The 25,749-nt window shown below is 39.2% G+C and overlaps 1 protein-coding gene across 1 annotated transcript in view; it reads right to left on the reverse strand.

Annotated features, from left to right (window-relative positions):
• Positions 1-13,804: 13,804 nt before the first annotated feature.
• The window catches only part of LOC132399308 (heparan sulfate glucosamine 3-O-sulfotransferase 3B1-like), a 211,227-nt gene continuing 199,282 nt past the window's right edge, over positions 13,805-25,749 (reverse strand). Inside the window, exon 2 of the mRNA XM_059979555.1 lies at positions 13,805-16,650. Coding sequence (XP_059835538.1) covers positions 16,032-16,650 — 619 coding nt within the window. The 3' untranslated portion in view covers positions 13,805-16,031. The remainder of the gene's footprint in view (positions 16,651-25,749) is intronic.

Consider the following 25,749-nt stretch of genomic DNA (forward strand, 5'->3'; position numbering starts at 1 on the left):
GAACAGCCCTTTTCAAGTCCAACCACAAATTCTCAATTGGATTGAGGTCTGGAGTCTGACTTGGCTGCTCCAGGATATTAACTTTGTTGCTTTTAAGCCATTCCTATGTAGCTTTATGCTTGGGCTCATTGTCTTGCTGGAAAACAAATTTTAACCCAAGTTGCAGTTCTCTTGCAGACTGCATCAGGTTTTCCTCCAGGATTTCCCTCTATTTCAATGCATTTGTTTTACCCTCTATCTTCACAAGCCTTCCAGGGTCTGCTGCAGTAATGCATCCTCACAGCATAATGTAGCCACCACCATGCTTCATGGGAAGGATGGAGTGATTTTTGAAGATGTGCAGTGTTTGACTTACGCCAAACATAGCATTTAGTCTGATGGCCAAAAAAGCTCAATCTTGGTTTCATCAGACCATAGAACCTTCTTCCAGCTGACTTCAGAGTCCCCTACATGCCTTCTGGCAAATTCTAGTTGGGATTTCATGTGAGTTTTTTTTCCAGCTCTTTGCCACTCTCCCGACAGCTGCGACTGGTGAAGTACGTAGACAACAGTTGATGTACAGTTTGTTGTCTTCTGAGTGATCTTTCTTTGATCTTGACATAGCTATTATTTTATTGATTTCTTGAATATGCCTGCAAAAAATGAATCCCAGGGTTGTATGTAATTATATTTTGTATATATATATATATATATGCTGTAATAAGATTTACTTTGAACTTTGAACTCAGCCATTCATCTCAGTGTTTTTAAAGGCATAGAAGGTATTTTCAAGAGAAGCAATAATTGTAGAAATGCAGTTAAGTTTTCAACAACTTATTTGGTAGTATAAATAATTTATATAGTCTTGGTAAAGAATAATTTTTAAGTATTTTTACTTAAGCAAATAATTAATATGAATCTTATGAGCCAAAGAGTTCCTCTGGAACTCTTGAAAGTCAGCCCGTGAGGCAGCGGGAGAATTTAAAAACCAAGCAGATTAACGGAGCGGGTGACTGAGTAGTGGGTGACAGAGTAGGAAGGCTTTAGCTCGAGAGGCTTTGGCGAGCAGAGGCTGAGGACGAGCTTGCTGAGGACGAGGTAAGGTCGGGTAAGCTCCTTTAATTAATCTAATTAGCTTAGGAGTAGGTAATGGAGGCAGCAGTTAGGGCAGTCGAGTGCTCTGTTTGCAGTATGTGGGAAGTCAGGGTGAGCACAGCTGTCCCTGATGACTACACCTGCGAAAGGTGCATCCAACTGCAGCTCCTGACAAACCGTGTTAGGGAACTGGAGTTGGAGCTGGATGAACTTCGGATCATTCGGGAGGCAGAGGCAGAAATAGACGGGAGTTACAGGGAGATAGTCACCCCCCAAGAGTCAGGAGGCAGGTAGCTGGGTGACTGTCAGGAGAGGTAAGGGGATTAGACAGAAAGAGCAGAACACCCCTGTGGTCATTCCCGTCAATAATAAGTATACCGTTTTGGACACTGTTAGTAGGGACGACCTACCAGGGACAAGTTGCAGTGGTTGCATCTCTGGCACTGAGACTGGACCCTCAGCTCAGAAGGGAAGGAGGGAAAAGAGGAAAGCAGTAGTAATAGAGGATTCAATAGTTAGGGGGACAGATAAGAGATTCTGTGGAAGAGATTGAGAATCCCGGATGGTTTGTTGCTTCCCTGGTGTCAGGGTCCGAGTTCTCAGTATTCTCAAGAGGGAGGGTGAGCAGCCTGATGTCATGGTCCATGTAGGGACAAATGATGTGGGTAGGAAGAGTGAGGAGGTCCTTAAAGGTGAGTTTAGGGAGTTAGGCACCAATTTAAAGGACAAGACCTCCAGGATAGCAATCTCTGGATTATTACCAGTGCCACGTGCAGGCAGGTTTAGAAGATGCAAAAGGATTTAGAAGGAGTGGATTGGGACAATTTGTTTTATGGGAAGGATGGAATAGAGAAATGGAGGTAATTTAAAGATAAAATTTTGAGGGTATAGAATCTTTATGTTCCTGTTAGGTTGAAAGGAAAGGTTAAAAGTTTGAGAGAGCCATGGTTTTCAAGGGATATTGGAAACTTGGTTCGGAAAAAGAGAAATATCTACAATAAATATAAGCAGCATGGAGTAAATGAGATGCTCGAGGAATATAAAAAATGTAAAAAGAATACTAAGAAAGAAATTAGAAAAGCTAAGATACGAGGTTGCTTTGGCAAGTAAGGTGAAAATAAATCCAAAGGGTTTCTACCGTTATATTAATAGCAAAAGGATAGTGAGGGATAAAATTGGTCCTTTAGAGAATCAGAGTGGACAGCTATGTGTGGAGCCAAAAGAGATGGGGGAGATTTTGAACAATTTCTTTTTTTTGCTATTCAGTAAGGAGAAGGATTGTGTAAGGTAAGGGAAACAAGTAGGCAAGTTATGGAAACTATGACAATTAAAGAGGAGGAAGTACTGGCGCTTTTAAGGAATACAAAAGTGAATAAATCTCTGGGTCCTGACAGGATATTCCCTAGGATCTTGAGGGAAGTTAGTGTAGAAATAGCAGGGGCTCTGACAGAAATATTTCAAATGTCATTAGAAACGAGGATGATGCTGGAGGACTGGCGCATTGCTCATGTGGTTCCATTGTTTAAAAAGGGATCTAAGAGTAAACCTAGCAATTATAGGCCTGTCAGTTTGACATCAGTGGTGGGTAAATTAATGGAAAATATTCTTAGAGATGGTATATATAATTATCTGGATAGATAGGATCTGATTAGAAACAGTCAACATGGATTTGTGCGTGGAAGGTCATGTTTGACAAACCTTATTGAATTTTTTGAAGAGGTTACTAGGAAAGTTGATGAGGTTAAAGCTGTGGATGTTGGCTATATGGACTTCAGTAAGGCCATTAACAAGGTTCCACACGTAAGATTAGTTAGGAAGGTTCAATCATTAGGTATTAATATTGAAGTAGTAAGATGGATTCAACAGTGGCTGGATGGGAGATGCCAGAGAGTAGTGGTGGATAACTGTTTGTCAGGTTGGAGGCCAATGACTAGTGGTGTGCCTCAGGGATCTGTACTGGGTCCAATGTTGTTTGTCATATACATTAATGATCTGGATGATGGGTGGTAAATTGGATTAGTAAGTATGCAGATGATTCTAAGATAGGTGGCGTTGTGGATAATGAAGTAGGTTTTCAAAGCTTCTAGAGAGATTTAGACCAGTTAGAAGACTGGGTTGAAAGATGGAAGATGGAGTTTAAGTGAGGTGCTACATTTTGGTAGGACTAATCAAAATAGGACATACATGGTAAATGGTAGGGCATTGAGGAATGCAGTAGAACAGAGTGATCTAGGAATAATGGTGCATAGTTCCCTGAAGGTGGAATCTCATGTGGATAGGGTGGTGAAGAAAGCTTTTGGTATGCTGGCCTTTATAAATCAGAGCATTGAGTATAGGAGTTGGGATGTAATGTTAAAATTGTACAAGGCATTGGTAAGGCCGAATTTGGAGTATTGTGTACAGTTCTGGTCACCGAATCATAGGAAAGATGTCAATAAAATAGAGAGAGTACAGAGAAGATTTACTAGAATGTTACCTGGGTTTCAGCACCTAAGTGACAGAAAAAGGTTGAACAAGTTAGGTCTTTATTCTTTGGAGCGTAGAAGGTTGAGGGGGGACTTGATAGAGGTGTTTAAAATTATGAGGGGGATAAATAGAATTGACGTGGATAGGCTTTTTCCACTGAGAGTAGGGGAAGTTCAAACAAGGGGACATGAGTTGAGACTTAGGGGGCAAAAATTTAAGGGTAACATGAGGGTGAATTTCTTTACTCAGAGAGTGGTAGCTGTGTGGAACAAGCTTCCAGTAGAAGTGGTAGAGGCAGGTTTGATATTGTCATTTAAAGTAAAATTGGATAGGTATATGGACAGGAAAGGAATGGAGGGTTATAGGCTGAGTGCAGGTTGGTGGGACTAGGTGAGAGTAAGCGTTCGGCACAGACTAGAAGGGCCAAGATTGCCTGTTTCCGTGCTGTAATTGTTATATGGTTATATGGAATAGATTTGAAGTGCAGATAAATACTGATTTAATGAATGGTAGAATGGTTTGAAAGAATAGATGGCTACGCCATGTTTCAATGTTCTTACAAGCATTTCAAGCTAGTTCAACTGTAACTTGGCTAGACATGGATCAATCCAGTAGCATGTTCTAAGATATTTTTAAATCAAATTATTTGCAAGAATATATAATCCGAGTTGGCCAGTTTGCTCCAATTACCACTTCTCCAGCTGTTTCTGGCATATGTATCTTCAAGATTATGCAAAAGTGGTCCTATTATAACATACGATTGGCAAACATAGTCAGAAATTCTCAACTCTAATCTAATCAACTAATCCATGTTGATACAAATAAAACAGAAGCATGTGCACTCACAAAAATACAAAAGAAATTATAAAATACTTTTCAAACTATTGTAATGCATTTTGTAAGTTAAAGGGTATGGGCAACAAGTTAAGTATTCTAGGTATTTTAGTTATAAGTAATGATATATCTTTTTATGGTTTGCTTGAAAGGGCTTCTGTTAAATAGTTCAAATTAAGCTGTGCAAAGAAAATTGAAGCTTAATGAACTGATTTCATCTTTGCATATTTTGATATTATGATGTTGATTTTGTTAATCTAAACTCAGAGACTGTAATGAGCAAACAAAGAAAAAGTTAACCCAAAACATGGTACCATTCCAAATATCTGCATTTATGGTATTAAATCTGGCATTAGAGAATTAAATTAAATCTCATGCTTTTGATTATAATTGATAGGATTTGCAGAAATGTTAAAGATTTTTTTTCTTCAGAACTTGGCAGAAAACATTTTAACTCTGTTATGAGCTTGTTTGAGATGTGAATATTTGGACGTTGGGGGAGATATAACAGAACCTGCACATTTTCTAAGTAAGTTTTACTTCAGATGCACTTTAGAAATATTATGGTTTTCAGTGGAGGACACAATGGTACAGCAGTCAGCACTGCTTCTTTGCAATCTTCCAGTTGCACTCCTGACTTCTATGGTGGTCTTGTGTGGAACTTACACACTGCGTAGGTTTCCTCTTATCCTCTCACACCCCGTTGTGCACTGGTTGGTTGGTTAATTGATGGCTGTGAAACAGCTGGTAGGAGGATCAAGGGTAGTTTATAGAAATGTGGGAGAGAAAAGCTTATAGGGAAATAAACGAGCTAATGAGATTATAAAATGTGCTGATACCAATGTAGACTCAATGGGTTAAATGGCACCATTGTATGAAAATATATACAATATTTTTAGATTTTGAATTATTTTGTAACTGTACTTTATGGTGTCCTTCATAAATTTAGCAAGCTGCTTCTCGAGTGGTCATCTGGTATATCATACATACTCCTTTGGCTCCTCCCCAATATTTCTGTGGTGGAACAAATAGTTGGAATCATTATTATTGCTTTTTCCAGTTTTATTTGTGCCATTCTAGTTGGGATAGAATTGATAGTACTTTGTCTCATTAATTATATAACCAGAAATAGGGCATTGGCTCAATGAGTTTGATTTGATGCTTCAGCTCTACATTCACATCCTCTTGTTTTATTCCTCTTTGTTTCAAATGTGGATAGCGACTCCATAGATGCATCATTAATGACACACTAGATTTCTAACAAGAGGTGAGTTTAGATCTTTGGCTGAGTTACTGCATATATGGTATTGACTAAGTAGTACTGCAGTTACAAGTGTACAGCCCAGTCAAATACCCTGTTCGCCATGGACGCTCTTTATAGCCCCCATACCTCATTTCACTGAGGCACTGATCCACTAATCAATGGAGTCCATACTTCCTGCCTGTCATTTGACTTGTGATCAGATCTTAATCACTTCCCTGGTAATTCTACCAGTCTCCAACTGGAATAAATACCACAAAGCTGGCAGAACACCATGTTCAAATGAATCAGTATCAACACAACACACACAAAGTACTGGAAGAACTCAGCAAGTCAGGCAGCATCTATGGAGGGGAATAAACAGTTGACATTTCAGGCTGACACTCTTCATTAGAACTAAGAAGGAAAGATCAATGATCAATTTGTGGAATTTCCGAGTTCTAGAAAAATTGCAGGACCAAATCTTTGATGGTTCATGATCTTGATGCATATAAATTTTGTTGGCGTAGTTTCTTCTTTTGCAGTCCCTCTGAGTCCAGGTTGACTTGTTTGTATTTTAACTCTAAGGAGAACAAGATGCTTATGCCTGAAATTTTTTTAACAAGTACTGTTGGCTTGCTGTGACTTAATATACCTCTCAAGTGAGAATATAAAGCATCCAATCACCATCGGTAATCAGAACAGAACAAATCCTCTAATATCTCAAAGGGCTATTATAAATTCACATGACTTGGCAGTTTATTCAGCTATGTTTGAGTTCATCATAGACTAACTAAGCACTCTCTTCACCTGTTGTACACAGTCAGAATAACTAAACTGTAATGTTTTGATTAATTGAAAATATTTCTTTCTGAATATACAGTATGATCGATTTTACCCAGGTGAAGTATTGCCAGTTGTGAAATAGGATGAGGTACTTCTTACCACAATATTACTTTGCTTGTATTCTCCCATCATCTGACATGTACTTCATGAAGCCAACTGTTGTGCAAGCTTCAACCTGCACTTCCTTGGAGTACAAAGGACCACTCAACAGCCATGGAACCAATAGATGTATTGCAGCCGAATTTTCAGAAAACATGCAAAGTGCCTCATAAAATATTAAGTCACAAGGTGAGATCCTAAGTTATTGGAATTATCATATTGGCATGGATAGAAGATTAACTAACTGGTAGAAAGCTACGGGTAGAGTTATGGGGGTCAGTTTTAGGTTGGCTGTCCATAACAAGTGGGACACCACTTGTGATCAGTGCTGGAGCCACAACTGTTTCCAATATATACTAAGGATTTGGAGGAAGGCAGTCTATACAAATAGAGATCGGAAGGAGATACAATTTACATGGAAATGTGGAAAGGTTGCAGTAGTTGAGTGGGCATAGCCTCAAAATAAAGGAGAGGCCACTGAAGATTGGGATGATGGAGACTTAGCAGGGGTTCCCTACCTGGATCCACATCCCCTTAGTTAATGGTAGGGGTTCCAGGGCATAAAAATGGTTCAGAATCCCTGACTTAAAAGATTGTGAGCCTTTGAAATTCCTTCTGGAAGAGAGCTGTTAGGGCAGAGTACTTGGCTGTATTTAACGTTGACATAGATCTAATTCTAATCTGTGAGGAAATCAGTGAGGGGGGAATGCAGGAATGTTGCAATGTTGGATTATCCATGACTCTGTTGAAATTCATGACGTTTAATGAGCTGAATGGCCTATCCCCTGTTTTTACCTCTATATGGGCTTTTGGGATGGTAGTAAGAAGATTGAGGTCCTGCATACGTAACAGTAGTTACCAGCCCATCTCAGCAACCCTACACACCCTCCCCCCCAGCACCATCATCCCCACAATGGCCTCATTAGCCATTTCAAAACCTACAATACTAGGAGTAAGTCATCCTTGATTCTAAGTGATTGTCTAAGAAATTTTGTATATCAGACACTAACTAAACTTCCTCTTCTGATGTATACAAATACGGTTACCAGCAGTGTTTATGGATTATCAACCATTAATCAGCATGCCTTTGCTACTTCCTTTCCCGAACTGCAATAGTCTTAACACTACTCTTTGTTCCACACTCAAAGAAAACCTGGCCTCTATATTTCTGTATTGCTGACCTATTTACATTTCATTAAAGCAGCCCAGGCTACTTCAGCAAAGCAAAACTTCTATATAAAATAACGTGAATGATAGAATCACTTAGCACAGAGGGGAATCATTCAAAGCACTGTGACTATGCTGGCTTTGTGGTACATCTATCCAACTAATCCTACTCCACTTGGGCTGTAATTTTTATTTCTCTTTAAGCATTGAATGCTACCACTGAATCCACTTCCACCACCCATTGAGGGAGTGCGCTCAGGATCACAGCTTGCTATGGAAAAGTGTTTCCTTGTGCGGCTTCTGGGTTCCTTAACCAGTCACCCATCCGCGTCCTCTGCTTACTATTCTCTCTGACACTGTTAACTGTTTCTCCTCGGTTACTCGAAACTGCTTGTGCATTTTTTGATTATTTATCACTCTTAACATTTTCTGAGTTCTCCTGGATTTTTTGGTCACTCTGATAAACCTTCAGTCAAGTTCTTTTCTAAAACCTTAATATATTTCCTGAAGGTGCTCTGCCCGGAAATGAACAAAATGCTTCGGCTGATGCTTAAAAAGTGATTCATACAACTTACAAAAACAAGAAAATCTGTAGGTGCTGGAGATCCAAAGCAACACACACAAAATGCTGGAGGAACTCAGCAAGTCAGGCTGCATCTATGGAAGAGTAAACAATCACCGTTTAAAAATAAGACCCTTCTTTAGAAGGAAGGGGCGAGATGCCAGAATTAAAAGGTGGGGGGGTGAGGAAAGGGAAAAGAGGCTGGCTAGAATGTGATAGGTGACGCCAGGTGGGTGGGAAAGGTTAAGGGGTGGAGAAGAAATAATCGGATAGGAGAGGAGAGTGGGGAATCGGAGAAAGAGAAGGGGGTGGGGACCCAGGCGGAAGTAATGAGCAGGGGAGAGGAAGCAAAAGGAAAGAGTGGGAAATGGTGGGGGGGGGGGAGATATTTTTGTTCACCAGAAGGAGAAATTGATATTCATGTCACATCAGAAGGAGAGATTGATATATACAATTTTGGTGTTTAGTTTTAATTCTAAATATTATTCATCCACTATTAAATGAGTCCATATGGACTATTGAGAGGCTTCGTGCTTAGTCCTGTCACATTCAAAATGTGTCTATGTTTACCTTTCTCCTCAATATTACCAAAAAGTAATATCTGTGTTTTGAATTTTGTGTCTGCCCATGTTACCAATTGGTCAGTTCCCTCCTGAAATTCTGCTGCTATCACCTAAAACCTGCCATTTCAATCCTCATTGCAAGTTTCATCTCATATACAGTCTGGAATCCTTATCATGTGGAGGTAATTTACATACATTTCAAAGAGCAATGCTTTGACTATCAGCCTTCCAGTGAACAAAACTGGTCACTGCTTCCAGCCAATTAAAACGAGCTCTGTCTTCTGTCCCTTAGCCCATTTCTTAATTGTCCTGCCTGTCCCATGGGCTTTAATTTTATTAAAATGTTTGTGGATTATTGTCACTAAAATTGTTCTGAATTATTGCCTGTAAAAGCTCCCTCACCACTAACAATAGGCTGACTGGCCTATAGCTGCTGAATTTATCTCTCTCTTTTTAAACAAGTTGCGACATGTGCAATCCTCCAGACCTCAGGCGTATTGTTTTGCATACTAATCTGGTGTCTGCTATAACTATATATTTAAAAGATACCTCAGGCATTCCCATTATGGTTCTGTGTTTTAAGGTTTCATTTATATAACCAATTCTAAATGAGTATATTAGTGTACTCTTTAATTAAATGGCTGCAGTACATAAAGACCAAGATATAAAGAGGATTATCTTTCAAAATCAATATGGTCTTTATAGTTATTACATTTACATAATCATTCATAATAGAATAATGAAATGATTTAAAATATCAGATTGTATCAGAAGGAATAAATGCACAAAAATAAATGTTATGAAGCAGTTACTTTCTTTGCAAAATAACAACAGTGGTTCAGAGAAATGTATGGACAAAAGTGGGAATGGTTTGGGGTAGAAGTTTAAGCATTTTGCTTGTTTAAATGTTACAAATTGTGAATGGCCTTCTTCCACTTTGTCGCTAAGTCGCAGGTTCTGCCTTCATTGAAGAAACTAAGAGTTTGAAAATCTCTCTTACCAAGTTCAGTCTCAGGTGCTTTCTCAGTAACAGAAAACACTCATATATTGTCCAAGATGTGATGAAGTGGAGACTCTGGTTGGACAAAGCACAAGTGCCCAAGGTCCAATCTAATGAATACAAACACTTGACCCCTAACTGCAAGGGCAGCAATTAGGTTCAACAAGGGATTGTGCAACACTTCAAAAAATCCAAATCCTCGCAGTCAATCCCCTTGAGCAGTATTTGCAAGACCTCATTGAGCATCCTTAATGAGTCTGCGATCTGAAATTCAATACGTTTGTGGCTGCTTTCGATGCTCTTAATACTGCAGTCTATATGGTATTGTGCAGTTGGAGAAAGGCTAGCTCTTAAAAAGTACGGGTGTTTTACAAAAGGGAGACACAGACACTCTTTAGACTGAAGCTGCATTTTTGCATATCAATATGGCTGCCCCTGAATGTATTCACTCAGCTGGCTAATAGGATCACTATCAGCATTTGAGGCTTTCACAGGCACTTTGAGAAACTTTAAAGCTGTCACTGAGAATAATTTGGTAGAATGTCACAGGACACAAAACCCAAACACGAGGACTGCAGTCCATCACACTGAGCTGCCAGTGAAACTGACAACAAGTTGCAGCAGATGTGACATAGCCTCCCAGCACGTTAGTCCTGAGCCCACTTTCATCTTGACGGGCTCCTTGCTTTTTTAAGACATTTTGTCCCTGAATTATACAGTCCCAGGGGAGTGCCAATAGAGAAGTACTTTTAATTGCTCACGGTGACTTTTGTTGGCAATGATATCATTGTTCCTAGGCCATGAAAAATGTGGAGAATAAAAACTAGCTATTTTCTTTTATATCAACTGGACTACTATTCATTAAAACATACAATTCTTGGGTATTAACACTTCCCCTGGAACTTTCATGCAAAAGGAGCTCTGGCCATGGACTATACAAACACACCGCAAACTTTTTGAAGTTTCATAACCATTTACTAAGAAATTCAGATTAATGTTTTCCATTATGGAATAATTACTATTAAACTCTGCAAACAAAAATATAGCAGGCACAGTTTGGTATGAAATTCCTCCTTAATGGCTTTCAAGCTGTTAATAATTTATGCTGTGATGTCGAGTTGTGGTTTTCTTAGTGGCTGTGCAGACACTAGCAGATGGGTCTTCATAAAACATAATTGTACATTTCTGTCAAGGTGTTTGAACATTTTGTTAAGATGTATGTGCATACACTCAGTGGCCACTTTTTTAGTTACAGGAGTGGGACTCGGTGTGGTCTTCTGTCTGTATCTACTTCAAGGTTCGACATGATGTGCACTCCGAGCTGCTCTTCTGCCCAACACCTGGTTCTTTTGAGTAATTGAACCAGGTGCTAAAACAGTGGTAGGCAGAAGAACATGAACAAGTCGGGCTATTTTCCTCTGACTTCTCTCATTAACAAGCCATTTTCCCCCACAGAATTGTTGCTCCCTGGATGTTTTTTTCTTCTGTTTTCGCACCATTCTCTGTAAACTCTAGACTGTTGTGTGTGAAAATCGCAGGAGATCAGCAGTTTCTGTGATATTCAAATCACCCTGGCTGGCACCAATAGCCACTGATTGTATGCGTCAATGTCCATTTATGATTTTGTCTTTTCATAGCAGCAAAAGTTGCTCTCCAATTGTAAATATGAAATTAGCATACTTGACCATATGACACTAATGACGCACAGAGAAGGTACCTTGTCAGTAAGTGACACAGACAAGGTTGAGCAATATTATACTCAGACTGAAACAAGCACGAGGTAAGTGCAGTGGGCTATACCACAATAAGATCCTTGTAACAATAACGGACATTTCAAATGAGTTAATTTAAATGCAATCCTACCAATTCATTATAAATAAGAATTACATATGAAGATAAGTGGGCAAAAGTTTTAACATATTTCTCAATATCCTGAGGAAGGACAGAAGTTAATAAAAACACTGTAAGGCCACTTACCTTTGTTTTAAGTATTAGAACCATAGAGAGACATGACTTGATAGAGGTGAACAAAATGATGAGGAATAAATAGAGAGGACAGCCAGAGACTTTTTCCCAGGACAGAAATCGCGAATATGCGGGGGCATAACTTTAAGGTGATTGGAAGAAAGTATAGAGCGGATGGGAGACATCAGAGGTAAGTTCTTTTACACAGTGAGTTATAGGCATGTGGAACACACTGCCAGGGGTAGTTGTAGAGGCAGATACATTTAAGAGACCCTTAGATAGATACATGGATGAAAGGGAAAAAAGGAATGCTTTGACTGATCTTACAGTAAATTAGGTCAGCACAACATCATGGGCTAAAGGTCCTTCACTGTGTGGTACTGATCTATGTTCTATGTTCTAGATGCAGCATGAAATCAGGTCCTTTGGCCCACCAACTCTAACTATTATATTTACACTAATTCTACACCATCATCTTTTTATTCTCCCTACATTCTCTTCAATTCACTCCCAGATTCTTCTACTCACTTATACAGTAGGGGCATTTACAGTGGTCAATTAACCTATCGAACTACAAGTCTTTGGGATATGGGCGGAAACTGAACCATCCAAAGGTAGTCACGGGGAGAATGTACGAACACCACAGAGACTGTACATTTATAACAATGGCTTTGGGTCTATATTTTTGACACGTAAATTTGAGAATTTAAACCTCCAGCAATACTAAGGAACTAATTCTCACATTGCCATCAAATGGCCACTTTGAATGCATTGGTTTATTTGAATTATTTGGTTAGACTCTCAAATATTTCAAAACAAAAACCAGTCAATTGCCTTTAAAACATGCCTCTTGAGGACTATATGCTTTAGAGGGAATGGAAAATCATTGTGTGATCATCAGCAGGGAAGTCACAGTAGGTTTTATCTTTGCTCACGAGGGATACCATAATCACCAGAGGCTGTTCCAGAAATAGTGTTGCAGGGGTTAATGTTAGTGGAAATGCTTATTAACAATGTTCTGTAGTGTAATTCCAAATGGGTGTATGTTGCACGCTGTGCTTTAAGACCGTAATTCATCTCTTCTAACTTTAAATGGATTTTACTAGAACCACTTCAGTGTAAAATCATGTGGGATAAAATTTCCAGCAATTTTATCCATTCTCAACCAGTTGTTTTAGAAGTTTTCTTTCTGTTTTGCTTTGATCGAGATCTAAGCTGGTTTGGTTTAGGTTATTTTTATTTAGAGATACTTCGTGGAATACACTTCTCTGGCCCTTTGAGCCACACCACCCGGCAAAATCTGACCACCCCGATTTAACCCTAACCCAATCACGGGGCAATTTACAATGACCAACTAACCTACCCAGTACGTCTTTGGACTGTGAGAGGAAACCAAAATACCCATTGAAAACTCACACGTTCCAAGGGGAAGACGTACAGAGACCGCTTACAGAGGATGGTGGGATTGAACTCTGAATTCTAATGCTCTGCGCTACAATGGTCTAGTCGTTATGCACAATGGCGCCCAAGATAAATTACCTTATTAGTAAAATTACTACACATTTGGTGAAGAACCCTGCTGAGATATCAAATATAATCCAATGGAATATACCTCTGTATTTGTGAACTATGCAGTTTCTAACTTCCAGTCTTCCACTGAGACAGAAACCTACACAATGAATTAAGGAAGGAGCTGAAACACAAATGCAACTTTAGTGGAAGAACATCACAATATATCAATATTCAAAATGTAAGTCTTGTTAAACTTTCTACATTGCTCTCAATGTAGAAATAATAAAAATACAATTTCTATGAGCGTGCTAAAGTGGAGAAAACCATGATTTGTGTTTGACAGAGAAATCTTTTTTATAATTGAATGTGTTTTCTGAAAGTAAAAAATTAAAACATTCTCTTTTGAGGAATTATCACTTTAGAAACCAAATGATAGAAAATACGTTTTGTTTATAGAAATAAGAATAATTTCTCACTGAATATAGAGTTCAAATGATGACATATTACTTAAAATAATAATTTCTTTATATATAATGGAGAACATTGATTTCAGTTAATTATATCCATCAGAAATAATTACCATATACAGTTTCAGTGTTAAGTGAACTGTACTAAAGTAATGCAATTCCACAAAAATGTAAGTAGTAAGCAGGGTGCAAAACATACATGACTTCAGTTGAAAGAAATTATATTAGTTACTCTTAACTATACATTATGAATACAACATTAAACAATATCAATGTAAAATAACAGCTTAAAAGTATGGAATCCAGAAGGAAGAGTCAAAATTTTCAGGATTGCCTCTTTTTGTTAACAAAATGAAACATGGATGGATGAACTTTCCATCTTTAAATGAGTTTCTCAAAATAATTATAGTTTGCTTGTGGCACTTTGTACCAAGTCATGATTTGCGAGGCTCTCATTATGTGATTTACTCAGCTTGCTAACGACAAAGCAGCCATTTTAAATGGTTGCATTTGATATCAGGAAGATGCCTTTTTCACTTCTGATGATGATCCAATTGTGAATACAGAACTTTCGCTCTTATCCGAGAGGTGGAGGTGGAGATGTAATCTGGTTCTTTAACAGGATACAGATTGGCCTTCTATGCATTTTTGCTCCACAGAATGATGTCCAAGCAGTAGATAAGAATCATCAGGAAGAAAAGGTTGACGTTAAATGAAATCACTCTTCTTCAGAACTTCCTGTTGGTTCCATAACAGTGATGCACTCATCACCAGAGTAAATTGGTGTTAGGCTGTAGAGTCTTGGGCAATGTCTTGATGTCTGTAGAGCAATGTCTGTAGAGCAATGTCTTGGGCAATAGGACATTATTTGCATTCCCTTTATGGTGATAATATTAAGTTATAACATCTTCAGCACTTTCAAAGACAAACTCATGTATAAAGCAAATGACATGGGGTTAGTTCTTTGTATACTTCTGCTCATTTTCACTGAATTATGGTTTATTCTTTACTTAAGCATAGTTTTATCATTTACAGTAGGTAGAACTACTTTCTTCCAGCTAGCAAGAGGGAAACCAGTTTAGTAGCTTATAGGCTACAGGCACAGATAACAAATTTGTCATTAACTTGTTCATACATATACTTGGGAGAGAAATAGGGAAAAGGCCAAAGATGCCAAATTAAATTTGGGTTAACATGCCCAAACTTCATTCAGTTTTTCAGAGTATTCAATGGTATTATTATTCCTTTCATTGACAAACAGACATCAATAGATGGTAACTGACTGTGTGCCAATCAATTCCAAAAAACTATAATCACATGCACTACATTTGATTTTGTACACCAGGTACAAATGTAAGAAATTATAGTATTTTTTCAATTAATGAATAAGTTATTCAGTTAGTTATGGATTTGAGTCAATTTGAATCAGGTATGATTATATTTTTCAATCTAAGGCTCAATAAAGAAAATTTGGTTGAATTCTGGGTGATATTTTTGTCCATTTCATACTATAGCAAATGAAGAGATCCTCAAGGGCTACACACAGAATGTTTCCCAAGAGTCCAAACCCGAAAAAGTGAATTCATTGTGTAAATTTTGTTTATATATCCATTGTTTGCTATATTAAAAGTACTTAATTCTGGACAAGATAACATTTTTTTGAAAATGGTATTGATGCAAATCATATATAGGTTTAGAGGATTTAAAAACAAGACAACCATCTGAACTAAATAGATAGACAAATCCTGAAATAGGAAAAGGGACAGATTTTTTGAAATGCCAAGCAAACAGTGAACCCTGATCAGATTCATGATATACACTTCTGATTAAGCTAATTTTGTGATTAAGATTCAGTTTGCCTTCATTTTTTGGGATCAGTATGTAAAAAAGCCTAGCAATAACATTTATTTCTAATTTTGCAGCCACCAATGATTATCCCTGATACTGGGCATTTCTAAGTGCTATGATCTTACAGTTAATTTTCAATGTCATTCAACTATGAAAGTAGCACTTATAATTTTTGTGACAATTATTTCTTGATTTGTTGTTTGACATTTTTGCATTCTTCTTTTATATTGTTCAGCATAAAAATGATCTGTAAAAGGTTCAGTGAATGCTAGCAAAATTGAGGCAATTTTACAAGAAACAGAGTGCTCAGAAAAGATTAAAATGAACAAACACAGTTTCTTTATATGCAATTAATTATCAGTTTTTTTTTGTGCTTGGTGGACGCATTTTACTCCCATCCGAAGTCATGGCCTGTCATCTGGTAGAACTTCAGATTAAATGGCCTGTAGAACTCTTTAAGCCGAAGAAGAATATCCATATCTATTTTAGGATGAGTCCTTCCCTTTGACTTACCAAGGCAACGAGGCCGGCTGCTGCCTTCAGGCTTCTTCAGGCAAGGGAAGCCCTTGGTCTCATTAAAATAGAAATGCTTATCAGTAATGACTCTCTTAAGCCCCAAAAAATCCTGCACGCGGCCCATCTCACCAGCTGGATCACTAACGAGCCGCTCCCCACTCACAAAGAGAATCTTGGAAAGGGGAAAATACTGAAGCCAGTTTTCCAGATGCTTGGCATAAATGCCAATGCGGATTGCACTCCAGGATGTGTCAATGAGGCCCGTGCTAATGTTTTTAAAGGTCAGCATCTGAAAGCTTGGAACAGCTGGATTCTTGGAGAGGGTTTGAGTGTAATCTGAGATCGCCCTGGTGGCAGGGTTTCTGACCACCACAATCAGTTTAGTATCTTTTGACATGGAGAAGATCCGCTTCGGGGCTTCTTTAGTGACAAAATAACTAGGGGTTTTCTCCATGGTGATCTGCCCTTCCAGTGTCCGGGGCATCAGGTTCCTATGAAACAAAGAAATAAACCTAATTAAAATTAAGTAATTCGGAAAAGCAGTGCAAAATGTCAACTCTTATTTCCATCAATAGCTTGTGCTCTGTCAAAAGAACAGAAGATAGAAGATATAACACTAATTTATATTCTTGACAATATGTTGCTTCCCTCAGGCCCCGGACTTCTCAGACTCCTGCTGCCAGAAAGACTGGCCAGAGTTTTGGGGCTCCTCAACTCTTTCTGAAGTCTCCATTTTTTTAATAGTAAACTCACAACCACAGGTTAGCTACAGATAAAAGAACCTAACTTTGTTCATAACTCCAGCTGTGTCATTACTCGACAAGCCTTCAAATCCTTAAGTCGTTTCCTGTAAAGTGGGGAAGGATCTAAATAGCTTTGAGGAGTTCGTATCAACAAACAGATGACAGAACAGTGTTCTTTATCCCACATCATCAGGTTTGATCCTTTCACAAACGAGCAGCATGGTTTGATCACGTGCAGGCACAGGTATAGATACAAAGAAAATTGGACTGAGGTCATTGTGGACCTCCAAAACATGGGGGAAAGAGAAAGGGAGTGAGAGAGAGGGGGAGATCAGTACTTCCATCTTATTGCAGCCAGACATTGAATCTGGATGGAAATGGAAGCCATGCCCTTTCAAAACTCTGACGTCATCCAATGGAGTATTTGAATTAATTATTCTTGAAAGTAAGGAAATGCTGTAACCCATGTTGCCAGAATATATTGAAATAATCTTTTTGAATTCTATTCATTGAGGGTAATATTGAGAAAGGCAGTGCACTCTTCTTCTTCATGTGGTCATTGGGTCAGTGTTCAATTTCGGCGCAATTCTGTAACGAGACTCTGTACTTCCTCCCTGTGGAATGTGTGGAATGTTTTTCCCAGGTCCTCCCACAGTCCAAAAATGCACCGGGTAAATTAATTGGTCATTTAAATCGTTTCCACGAATAGGTTTGGGTTAACTGGAGTTGTGGGGTTACTGGGCTGGCATGGCTCGAAGGGCCGGAAGGGCCTATTCTACGTGACATCACTAAATGAATACATAAATATACATACACCCCAGAAATCAGATGTCTTAGTTTAAAGTCTCATCCTAAAGATTTTTTTTTATTCCAGCACTCTCTCAGCAACTGAGCGAAACTGCCAACCTACAGTAGATCAGGTGCCCAAATCTTGGGAGTGACAGTCACTGTCAGGTGAGTTGCCACACAGTCAAGGCTGGCACTCAAGGAACAAGAAACTAGTGTGCTTCTACTTTGCAATAGTTTCCATTATATTCAGCAATTTTTGTTAGGTGTCCCTAATCGTAAAATGTTATTTTCCAGGAAACATTTTATGGACATTTGAAGCCAATTTAGTTCCCTACCAGGATATTTGTAATATTCTTTCTTGTTTCATTGCTGGGAAGTTAGACTTTGCAGTAATTGATTAATATCATAATTAAAGACACATTTGTACTTTGATTAAGGTTTATCAAAGTCTAATATTTTAGTTTTAACTTCTTTGAAAGAGATGTTTAAAAACAGAATTCTTTTTAAAAACCATAAGACTTTAGCAGCAGAATTAGGCCATTAGGCCCATTGAGTCATTCCATCAGGGCTGATTTATTGTCCCCCCCCTACTTTCTCCCCATAACTTTTGATGTCCTGATTAATCAAGAAACTATCAATCTCCACTTTAAATATACTCAATAATTGAACAGCACAGCTGCTTGTGGCAACAAATTCCACAGAATCACTACCCTCTGGCTAAAGAAATTCCTCCTCATTTCTGTTCTAAATGGGCCTCCCTCTATTCAGAGACTATGTCCTCTAGTCTGAGACTCACCCACTATAGGAAACATCTCCCCACATCCACTCTATACAGGCCTTTCAATATTTCATAAGTTTCAATGAGATCCCCCACACCTAATTTTGCTAAACTCCAATGAGTAGAGGCCGAGAGCCATCAAATGCTCCTCACGTTAACCCTTTCATTCCTGAATCTTTCTTGTGAACCCCTTCAAGACATTCTCCAATGCCAGTACATCTTTTCGTAGATAGGGGCCCAAAACTGCTCATGAAATTCAGTCTGGCCATTGTCTTCCAAAGCCTCAGCATTACATCCTTGCTCTTATATCTAGTCCTCTTGTATTTGCCTTCCTGACCACTGACGCAACCTGCAAGTTAACCTTTAGGGAGTTCTGCACAAGCACTCCCAAGTCCCTTTACAACTTGGATATTTGAATTTGCTCTCCATTTAGAAAGTCTTTATTTCTTTTACCATAGTGCATGACCATACATTTCCCTACACTAAATTCCACCTGCCACTTCCTTGGCCATTTCCCAATCTGTCCAAGTCCTTCTTCAGACTCCAGGCTTCCTCAACACTACCCAGCCTCTCCACCTATCTTTGTATCATCTGCAAAGTTGGCCGCAAAGCCATCAATTCTGTCATCCAAGTCATTGACATACCATGTGAAAAAAAGAGGTGCTAACACCGACCCCTGAGGTGACCAGGTGACCACCAGTCACTAGCAGCCAATCAGAAAAAAAGCCCTTTATTCCCACTCTTTGCCTCCTGTTGATCACCCAATTTTCTATCCATGCTAGTGTCTTTCCTGCAATACCATGGTCTCTTATCTTGTTAAGCAGCCTCATGTGCAGCACCTTGTCAAAGGCTTTCTAAAAATCCAAGTAAACAACATCCACTGCCTTCCCTTTGCCTGTTATTTTCTCAAAGCATTCCAACAGATTTGTCAAGCAAGATTTCCCCTGAAGGAAATAATCCTGACTTTGTCCTATTTTATCATCTCTAAGTACCTTGAAACTTCATCCTTAGTAATCGACTCCAAAATCTTCCCGATCACTGAAGTCAGGCTAACTGGCTTATAATATCCTTTCTTCTACCTCCTTCCCTTCTTAAAGAATAGAGTAACATTTGCAATTTTTCAGTTTTCTGGAATCGTTCCAGAATCTAGTGATTCTTGAAAGATCATTACTAATGCTTCCACAATCTCTTCAGCCTCCTCATCCAGAACCCTGGGGTTACACCATCTTGCCCAGGTGACTTATTTACCTTCTGATCTTTCAGCTTCCCAAGCACATGCTCCTTAGTATCACAACTACACTCACTTCTGCCACTCTCTTACTTCTGGCATACTGCTACTGTCTCCGCAGCGAAGACTGACGCAAAGTAATTATTAAGTTCGTCCACCATTTCTTTGTCCCAATTACTACTCTTCCAGTGTCATTTTCCAGCATACGATATCCACTCTCACTCTTTTACTTTTCATATATTTGGAGAAAAAAATTGGTATCCTCTTAAACTCTAACAAATGGCCAACCTGTTAAACTCTAACTGCATGGCAAAATCATCTGTCTTGTTCTGTACACTGCGTGCATTCAAATCAATATCTTCAGTCCTGTATTTATCACTCTTTTCAATCTTTCCCCCATGTAACACTACCAACTTATCCCACTGAGTGTAATTTTGCCCTATCATCTGCCTGGCCTTCCTCACAGTGCCTCTACTTGTATACCAACTGGCCCATCCTCATGCCTATCATTCTAGATCCCATCTCCCTACCAAATTAGTTTAAACCCTCCCTAGCAGCTCTAGCAAACATGCCCACGAGGATATTGGGTTCAGGTGTAACTCATTCCTTTTGTACAGGTCATACTTTCACCAGAAGAGATCCCAATGGTCCCAAAATCTGAAGCCCTGGCTGCTGCATCACTTCATCAGCCAAATCATCCTATTCTTACCCTCACTGGCACATGTCATAGGTAGAATGTAATTCAGTTTTGATTTTTACAACTTTAATTGCCCTTTTAGGGTGATATATAAAAGTTGAGGAATTTATTTAAATTACTATAAAGTTGGCCATTTGAAGCTGTGTCTACCACAATAATACAATTACTTAACAGCTGACAAGCTGCTGAATCGAAGTAAGTGTACCATCTGTTTCAGTCAGTTGATTCTAAAATCACAGCTAATATGAAGCAATGCTCAGAGATTTGTGTGGAGATGCAAAGGGCTCCAGATACTGGAATCTAGAGCATCAAACTGCAAGCTGAGCAGCAACTGTGGTGAGAAAGAAATAGCTGATGTTTTCTGTTGAAACTCAGCATCTAGACTTAGATATCTGTGTACTATTTCCCTTCTAATAGGGAGGAAAGAGGTATACAAAACTGGCCCTGGGTTGAAACAACAGCAACTCACATGTGCACTGCAGGTGTCTAAGGTAGAGTGGCAAGGTTTTGTCTTTTTTTTTGTGTGTGTACCATGTAAGCTGAGGGAAGGGGAAATATTCTCTGTGTAGTTCTAACATGATTGAACAAGTACAATGGAGTTACAAGCAATTCCAAAGGAAAATGTCCAATTTCTTCAGTGAGGTTTAATCATAGAACGTTTTCTGTTGCAATGCCATATTATCTCAAGTTTGCAAAACTCAGAATATTCTGCTTCGTAAGTGAAAAAACAAATTGATGGATAAGTGCATCACACGGTGCACTCCTCCCACTCGACTATCAGACCAAATGGCATCACTCTGCATTCACCGTGTTAGCTGGCCCCAGTGGGGAGAACAATGGGACAGCTATAACTAGTTTGTTTGCCCTGGTTGTAGGGGCAACAAAAACCATGGTTTATCCAACTTTTGGACAGTTTTTATGGATATTAGGTGAAAAATGGATTGTGCAGTTGTGATATTTAATATAATTAATGAGCTAATATTCTATATCCACAAAATGCCTTGAGTAACAGCCATTTTACTGAAGCACCAGAATACCGCAGTCTCTACAGAAATAATATATATACTGAATTTACCATAAGAAAGATGTGAATTCTTCAATAATTCTACGAGGGAATTGAACCAAATTTACAGCTGTGCCACTTCAGTTCCAATCATACAAAAGAATGAATATTAACCTCAAATCCACCAATCCAATCTTGCTCTTGGTTGCTTTCTGTTTGTTCTTAATTGACCTTTCAACAATGAAATTCAATTATTACTTTTATATTATCCATCTCTACCAACGTGATGCGTATTTTCAGACCGAGTACCACTGTATTATTTTCCAGTCAGAGTAATCATTCTTCAAGGGCTCATCACTTTCCTTCCATAAGCACAAAAAGATGATCAACATTCTACCAACGTTCATCGCAGTAAGTGACTGCTTCCCTTTGTTCTGATTTCAGTGCAAGTCGGTCTGATCTACGTAGTTTTTGCTCTGAGGGAAACAGAACCCACATGGGAATGAATGAAACCTGTGGGGTGACTTCATTCTTGCTGGTTGTATGTGGTGATGAGATAATACTGTACTGTACTTAATTTTCATTGAAAAATAACCCCTTCTCAAACACTTATAGATCCTAATTATAGTGAGAAAGCATGGGGAAAAGAAGGGAAGTCATCATGGTTATTGAGCAATACATGATTCTGTGAGCCACTCAGCACATATTTCAGTCAGAAAATCATTAAATGAAAACACTCACTTACAGTTCATTTTTCTTCTGCAATATCAACTCTGTGCCTTCAATCCATCTCGTGTTTACTGTTCCATCATATCCTCCCTGCAACACTGCCTCCCCCCCATCCACAACCCCTCACACATGAACTTAATGCTTCACGATTGTTTGCTTTGTATTTCCTACCGTGGTTTGGGTTGATCAGTCACAGACTTATCACAATCAGTTACATATGTGCCAACATCAGATATAGGAAGAATGTGAATTGTGAAGAACTTTGCAGGCAAATTTCATTTGCCTGCATTCATAAATCCTTCCTACTGTCATCGCACTGGTCCATAAAATAAGAGGTTAATGGACAACATCAGCTCCCAGAGGCTTTCCATATTCTGTTTTGTGTACTATACTTACAGTAGATTGTGTACAAAAACATTTTCATCTATTGCTTACAATCACAGTAATTTCACATGAGGTAAATTAGAAAAAGCTAGCAAATAATTTTAAGTAACAACTTCCCTTAATTGGTTTATGCCTTTCTTCTACTGGAAAATACATATATTTCTGCATTTTCAAAAAGACATAATTAATAATCTGTATTTGAGAAGAACTCTTATTTCACTTTATTTTGTTAAGGTACCAAATGTCTCTGGTTCTTATATCCCTTTATATCTTTCCAGTTCTCTCAAATTATTGCACACCAACCCCCTCACCGCTGTGTACTCACACACTCAATGCCTTATGCATTTGGTAAACAGCTTAGCGCTTTCCCACTTCTCAGCTTGAGTCTCTTTCCCTGCTTGCACATTTTACACTAATTCTAAATACGTATTATCAGAGGTCAGTAGGGCAGAGGGGTACAAAAACCAGAGAAGTCGGAGGATTGAACGTAGATAAAGGATTGATGGTTGAAGCTTAAGGGTAGGAAGATCTGGTTGAAGCTGAAAGATGGGAAGATCTGAAGAAAGTTTAGATGCTGAGGTCTGGGGATAGTGGTGGGGACTGGGGCAAAAGTTTCCTTCAGAAGATCAGTGGAGACAGGATGGAGGGTATCAGAAAGGATTGACTGAGGTGAACCAAGATGGCAAACTGTATTCAGTAAAAGAATGTTAAGCCATTTATTTTTTTGCTCCAGTAAACTTTACACCTCTCTTTATCTGACTAAACACCTGAGCAATAGAATCTCTCCCAACAGCAGTGAAATTCAACATTGTAGTTAAATTTTACAGAATGTTTCACAGTCAGCTGGTCTTTGATCAGCAGACTGCCATTACCTCCTGCCTTGAGTCACCCATTATTAAAATCTTTGCCAGGAACAACACCAGGTCAATATAGTTTCCATTCATGTCCCGTTATCACTTGTATTTCCTGGTTTAGTTTTGTATTGAGAGCAGTCCAGCAGACTTGCGACTTACTGTTCACCAAGGACACTGTCTTGGAAGAATAACCTAACTCATTGTCGATTGCTAGAGGAATTAGAAGGAGTAGGGTATTACTTTTCTGTCATCCAGTGAGACTATTGGTTATCTATTGCCTTGGTGCTACTTTCTGGCATCAACCAATTTCCCTTAAGGGCCCATATGGAATCTGGGAACCTACTGTGGGGAAACAAGTCTTTGTTCTTCCACTCCCATTCCGATATGTCTCTCCATGGCCTCCTCCACAGTTGTGATGATGCCACACTCAGGTTGGAGGAACACCTTATATTCGGTCTGGGTAGCCTCCAACCTGATGGCATGAACATCGATTTCTCCAACTTCCGGTAATGGCCTCCCTTCACAATTCTCCATCCCCTTTTCCCTCTCTCACCTTATCTCCTTGCCCACCCATCACCTCCCTCTGGTGCTGTTTCCCCCCTTTCCTTTCTTCCATGGTCTTCTGTCCTGTTCAATCAGACTCCCCCTTCTGCACCCCTATATCTCTTTCACCAATCAACTTCCCAGCTCTTTACCTCATCCCTCCCCCTCCCAGTTTCACCCATCACCTTGTGTTTTTCTCTCCTCTCCCCTCCACCTTTTAAATTTCCTCCTCAGTTTTTTTTCCCAGTCCTGCCAAAAAGTCTCGGCCTGAAACATCAATTGTACTCTTTTCCATAGATGCTGCCTGGCCTGCTGAGTTCCTTCAGCATTTTGTGTGTGTTGCTTTGTTCTTCCATGCCGTGGAGTGGTGTGCCAATCCCCAGCACTACGTGTCGTACTACTTTCCTTCCTCAGTACAGTTGTTCTGTTGAGAAGTCCATGTTTACCCACTGATTCCACCTGCGCCTTTCCAAGAAATTTCCGCTTTTACAGCCTCATTGTTTCCTTCTTCTGTCACTGTCCAATCACCCTCAAGAGCAGCAGCTACACGTCATGGAAGACCAGCTGAGCACAAAGGAGAAGACCCATCCGGAGCATAAGCACTTGCCCAGTTGAGTCAAAAACCCGTACATTTTTTATACACTGATGTAAACACTATTTACTTTGACAAGGAGAGGAACTAACTTTGTTAGGATCATTCCTTTATGGGATCCTGCAGAGGCAACCCACTTCTGTGTGTGCGGTGTCTTTTGACCAACTACTACTGTTAAGTCATTTCTTTGTTACTCTTTCATGCTGAATTGTAGGGTGCAAACTCTTGGAAGACTAAATCTAGAGAAAATATTCATAGCTCAGGAAAAACACCGCAAAAATCCTAATGGCCTGGTTCAACTGCCGCCTGTGGAAGCTCTACTTCTATCCCAGTTTTTAATTATATTCTTTCATAATATTCTCTTGGCTACAATAGCTATATAACTGGTGGTTCAACACATGGTTTGTGTCTCACACCTGTAACAAAACAAATGGTCCAGCAGGAAGCAGCAAACCCTGCCTTCCTGTACAATGCTAAGATTATGGGCTACCTGAAGCAGGACCTTCGAAGCACAGGAGAGGTAACACCAACACTGTGGCTGTAAAATACATTAACAATGTAATAATCGAACTATTATCAATGCAATATCCTCTCTCTGGCTATCATCCCTAATGTTGAGGATATGGAGGCTCTAAAGGAAAGAGATAACTTATTCTGAATTTTTGCACGGCAAAGCATTATCAGAAGGACAGAGGAAAAGATTCTGGAAATACCTTTGGAGAAAGTATATAGCAACTCCACTGAATTATCGGCATATCAAGAATCACGCAAATCACCTTGCTGTGACCATTTGTAATTTTATGGAAGGGATCCAATTTGGGACTGGCAGTTTATGTTTAGCACATAAACAAAGAATTAAAGGGAAAAGAACAGGCAGGCTAAATGGAGAATGACTTTTAAAAGTTTGATGAAAAGGACAGACGAGGTGTATAATACAAAGAATATAGGACCAACTATTCAAATTCATAGTGCACCAGAGGTGCTTTTTTATTTCAAAACTATAAAAGATTATTTACACAACAAATACATGCAGTATTTACAAGACAGTGAATAAGTTCAACTTGAAATATGATTACTACAGTCTATAAAACTGTCAATTCGCTGGGGGGACCACCGCTCATGGAAATCCCCCTCTGTACCCATTGTGACCGCCTGCTCCCTCTCCAAGGACAGCAGGGCACGGACATATCCTCGGAAGAGGGGCAGGCAGGCAGTCGGCCCTGGCTCAACCCTCAACACTCCACCACCTA

The sequence above is a fragment of the Hypanus sabinus genome, chromosome 9, assembly GCF_030144855.1.
Source record: "Hypanus sabinus isolate sHypSab1 chromosome 9, sHypSab1.hap1, whole genome shotgun sequence".
NCBI lineage: Eukaryota > Metazoa > Chordata > Chondrichthyes > Myliobatiformes > Dasyatidae > Hypanus > Hypanus sabinus.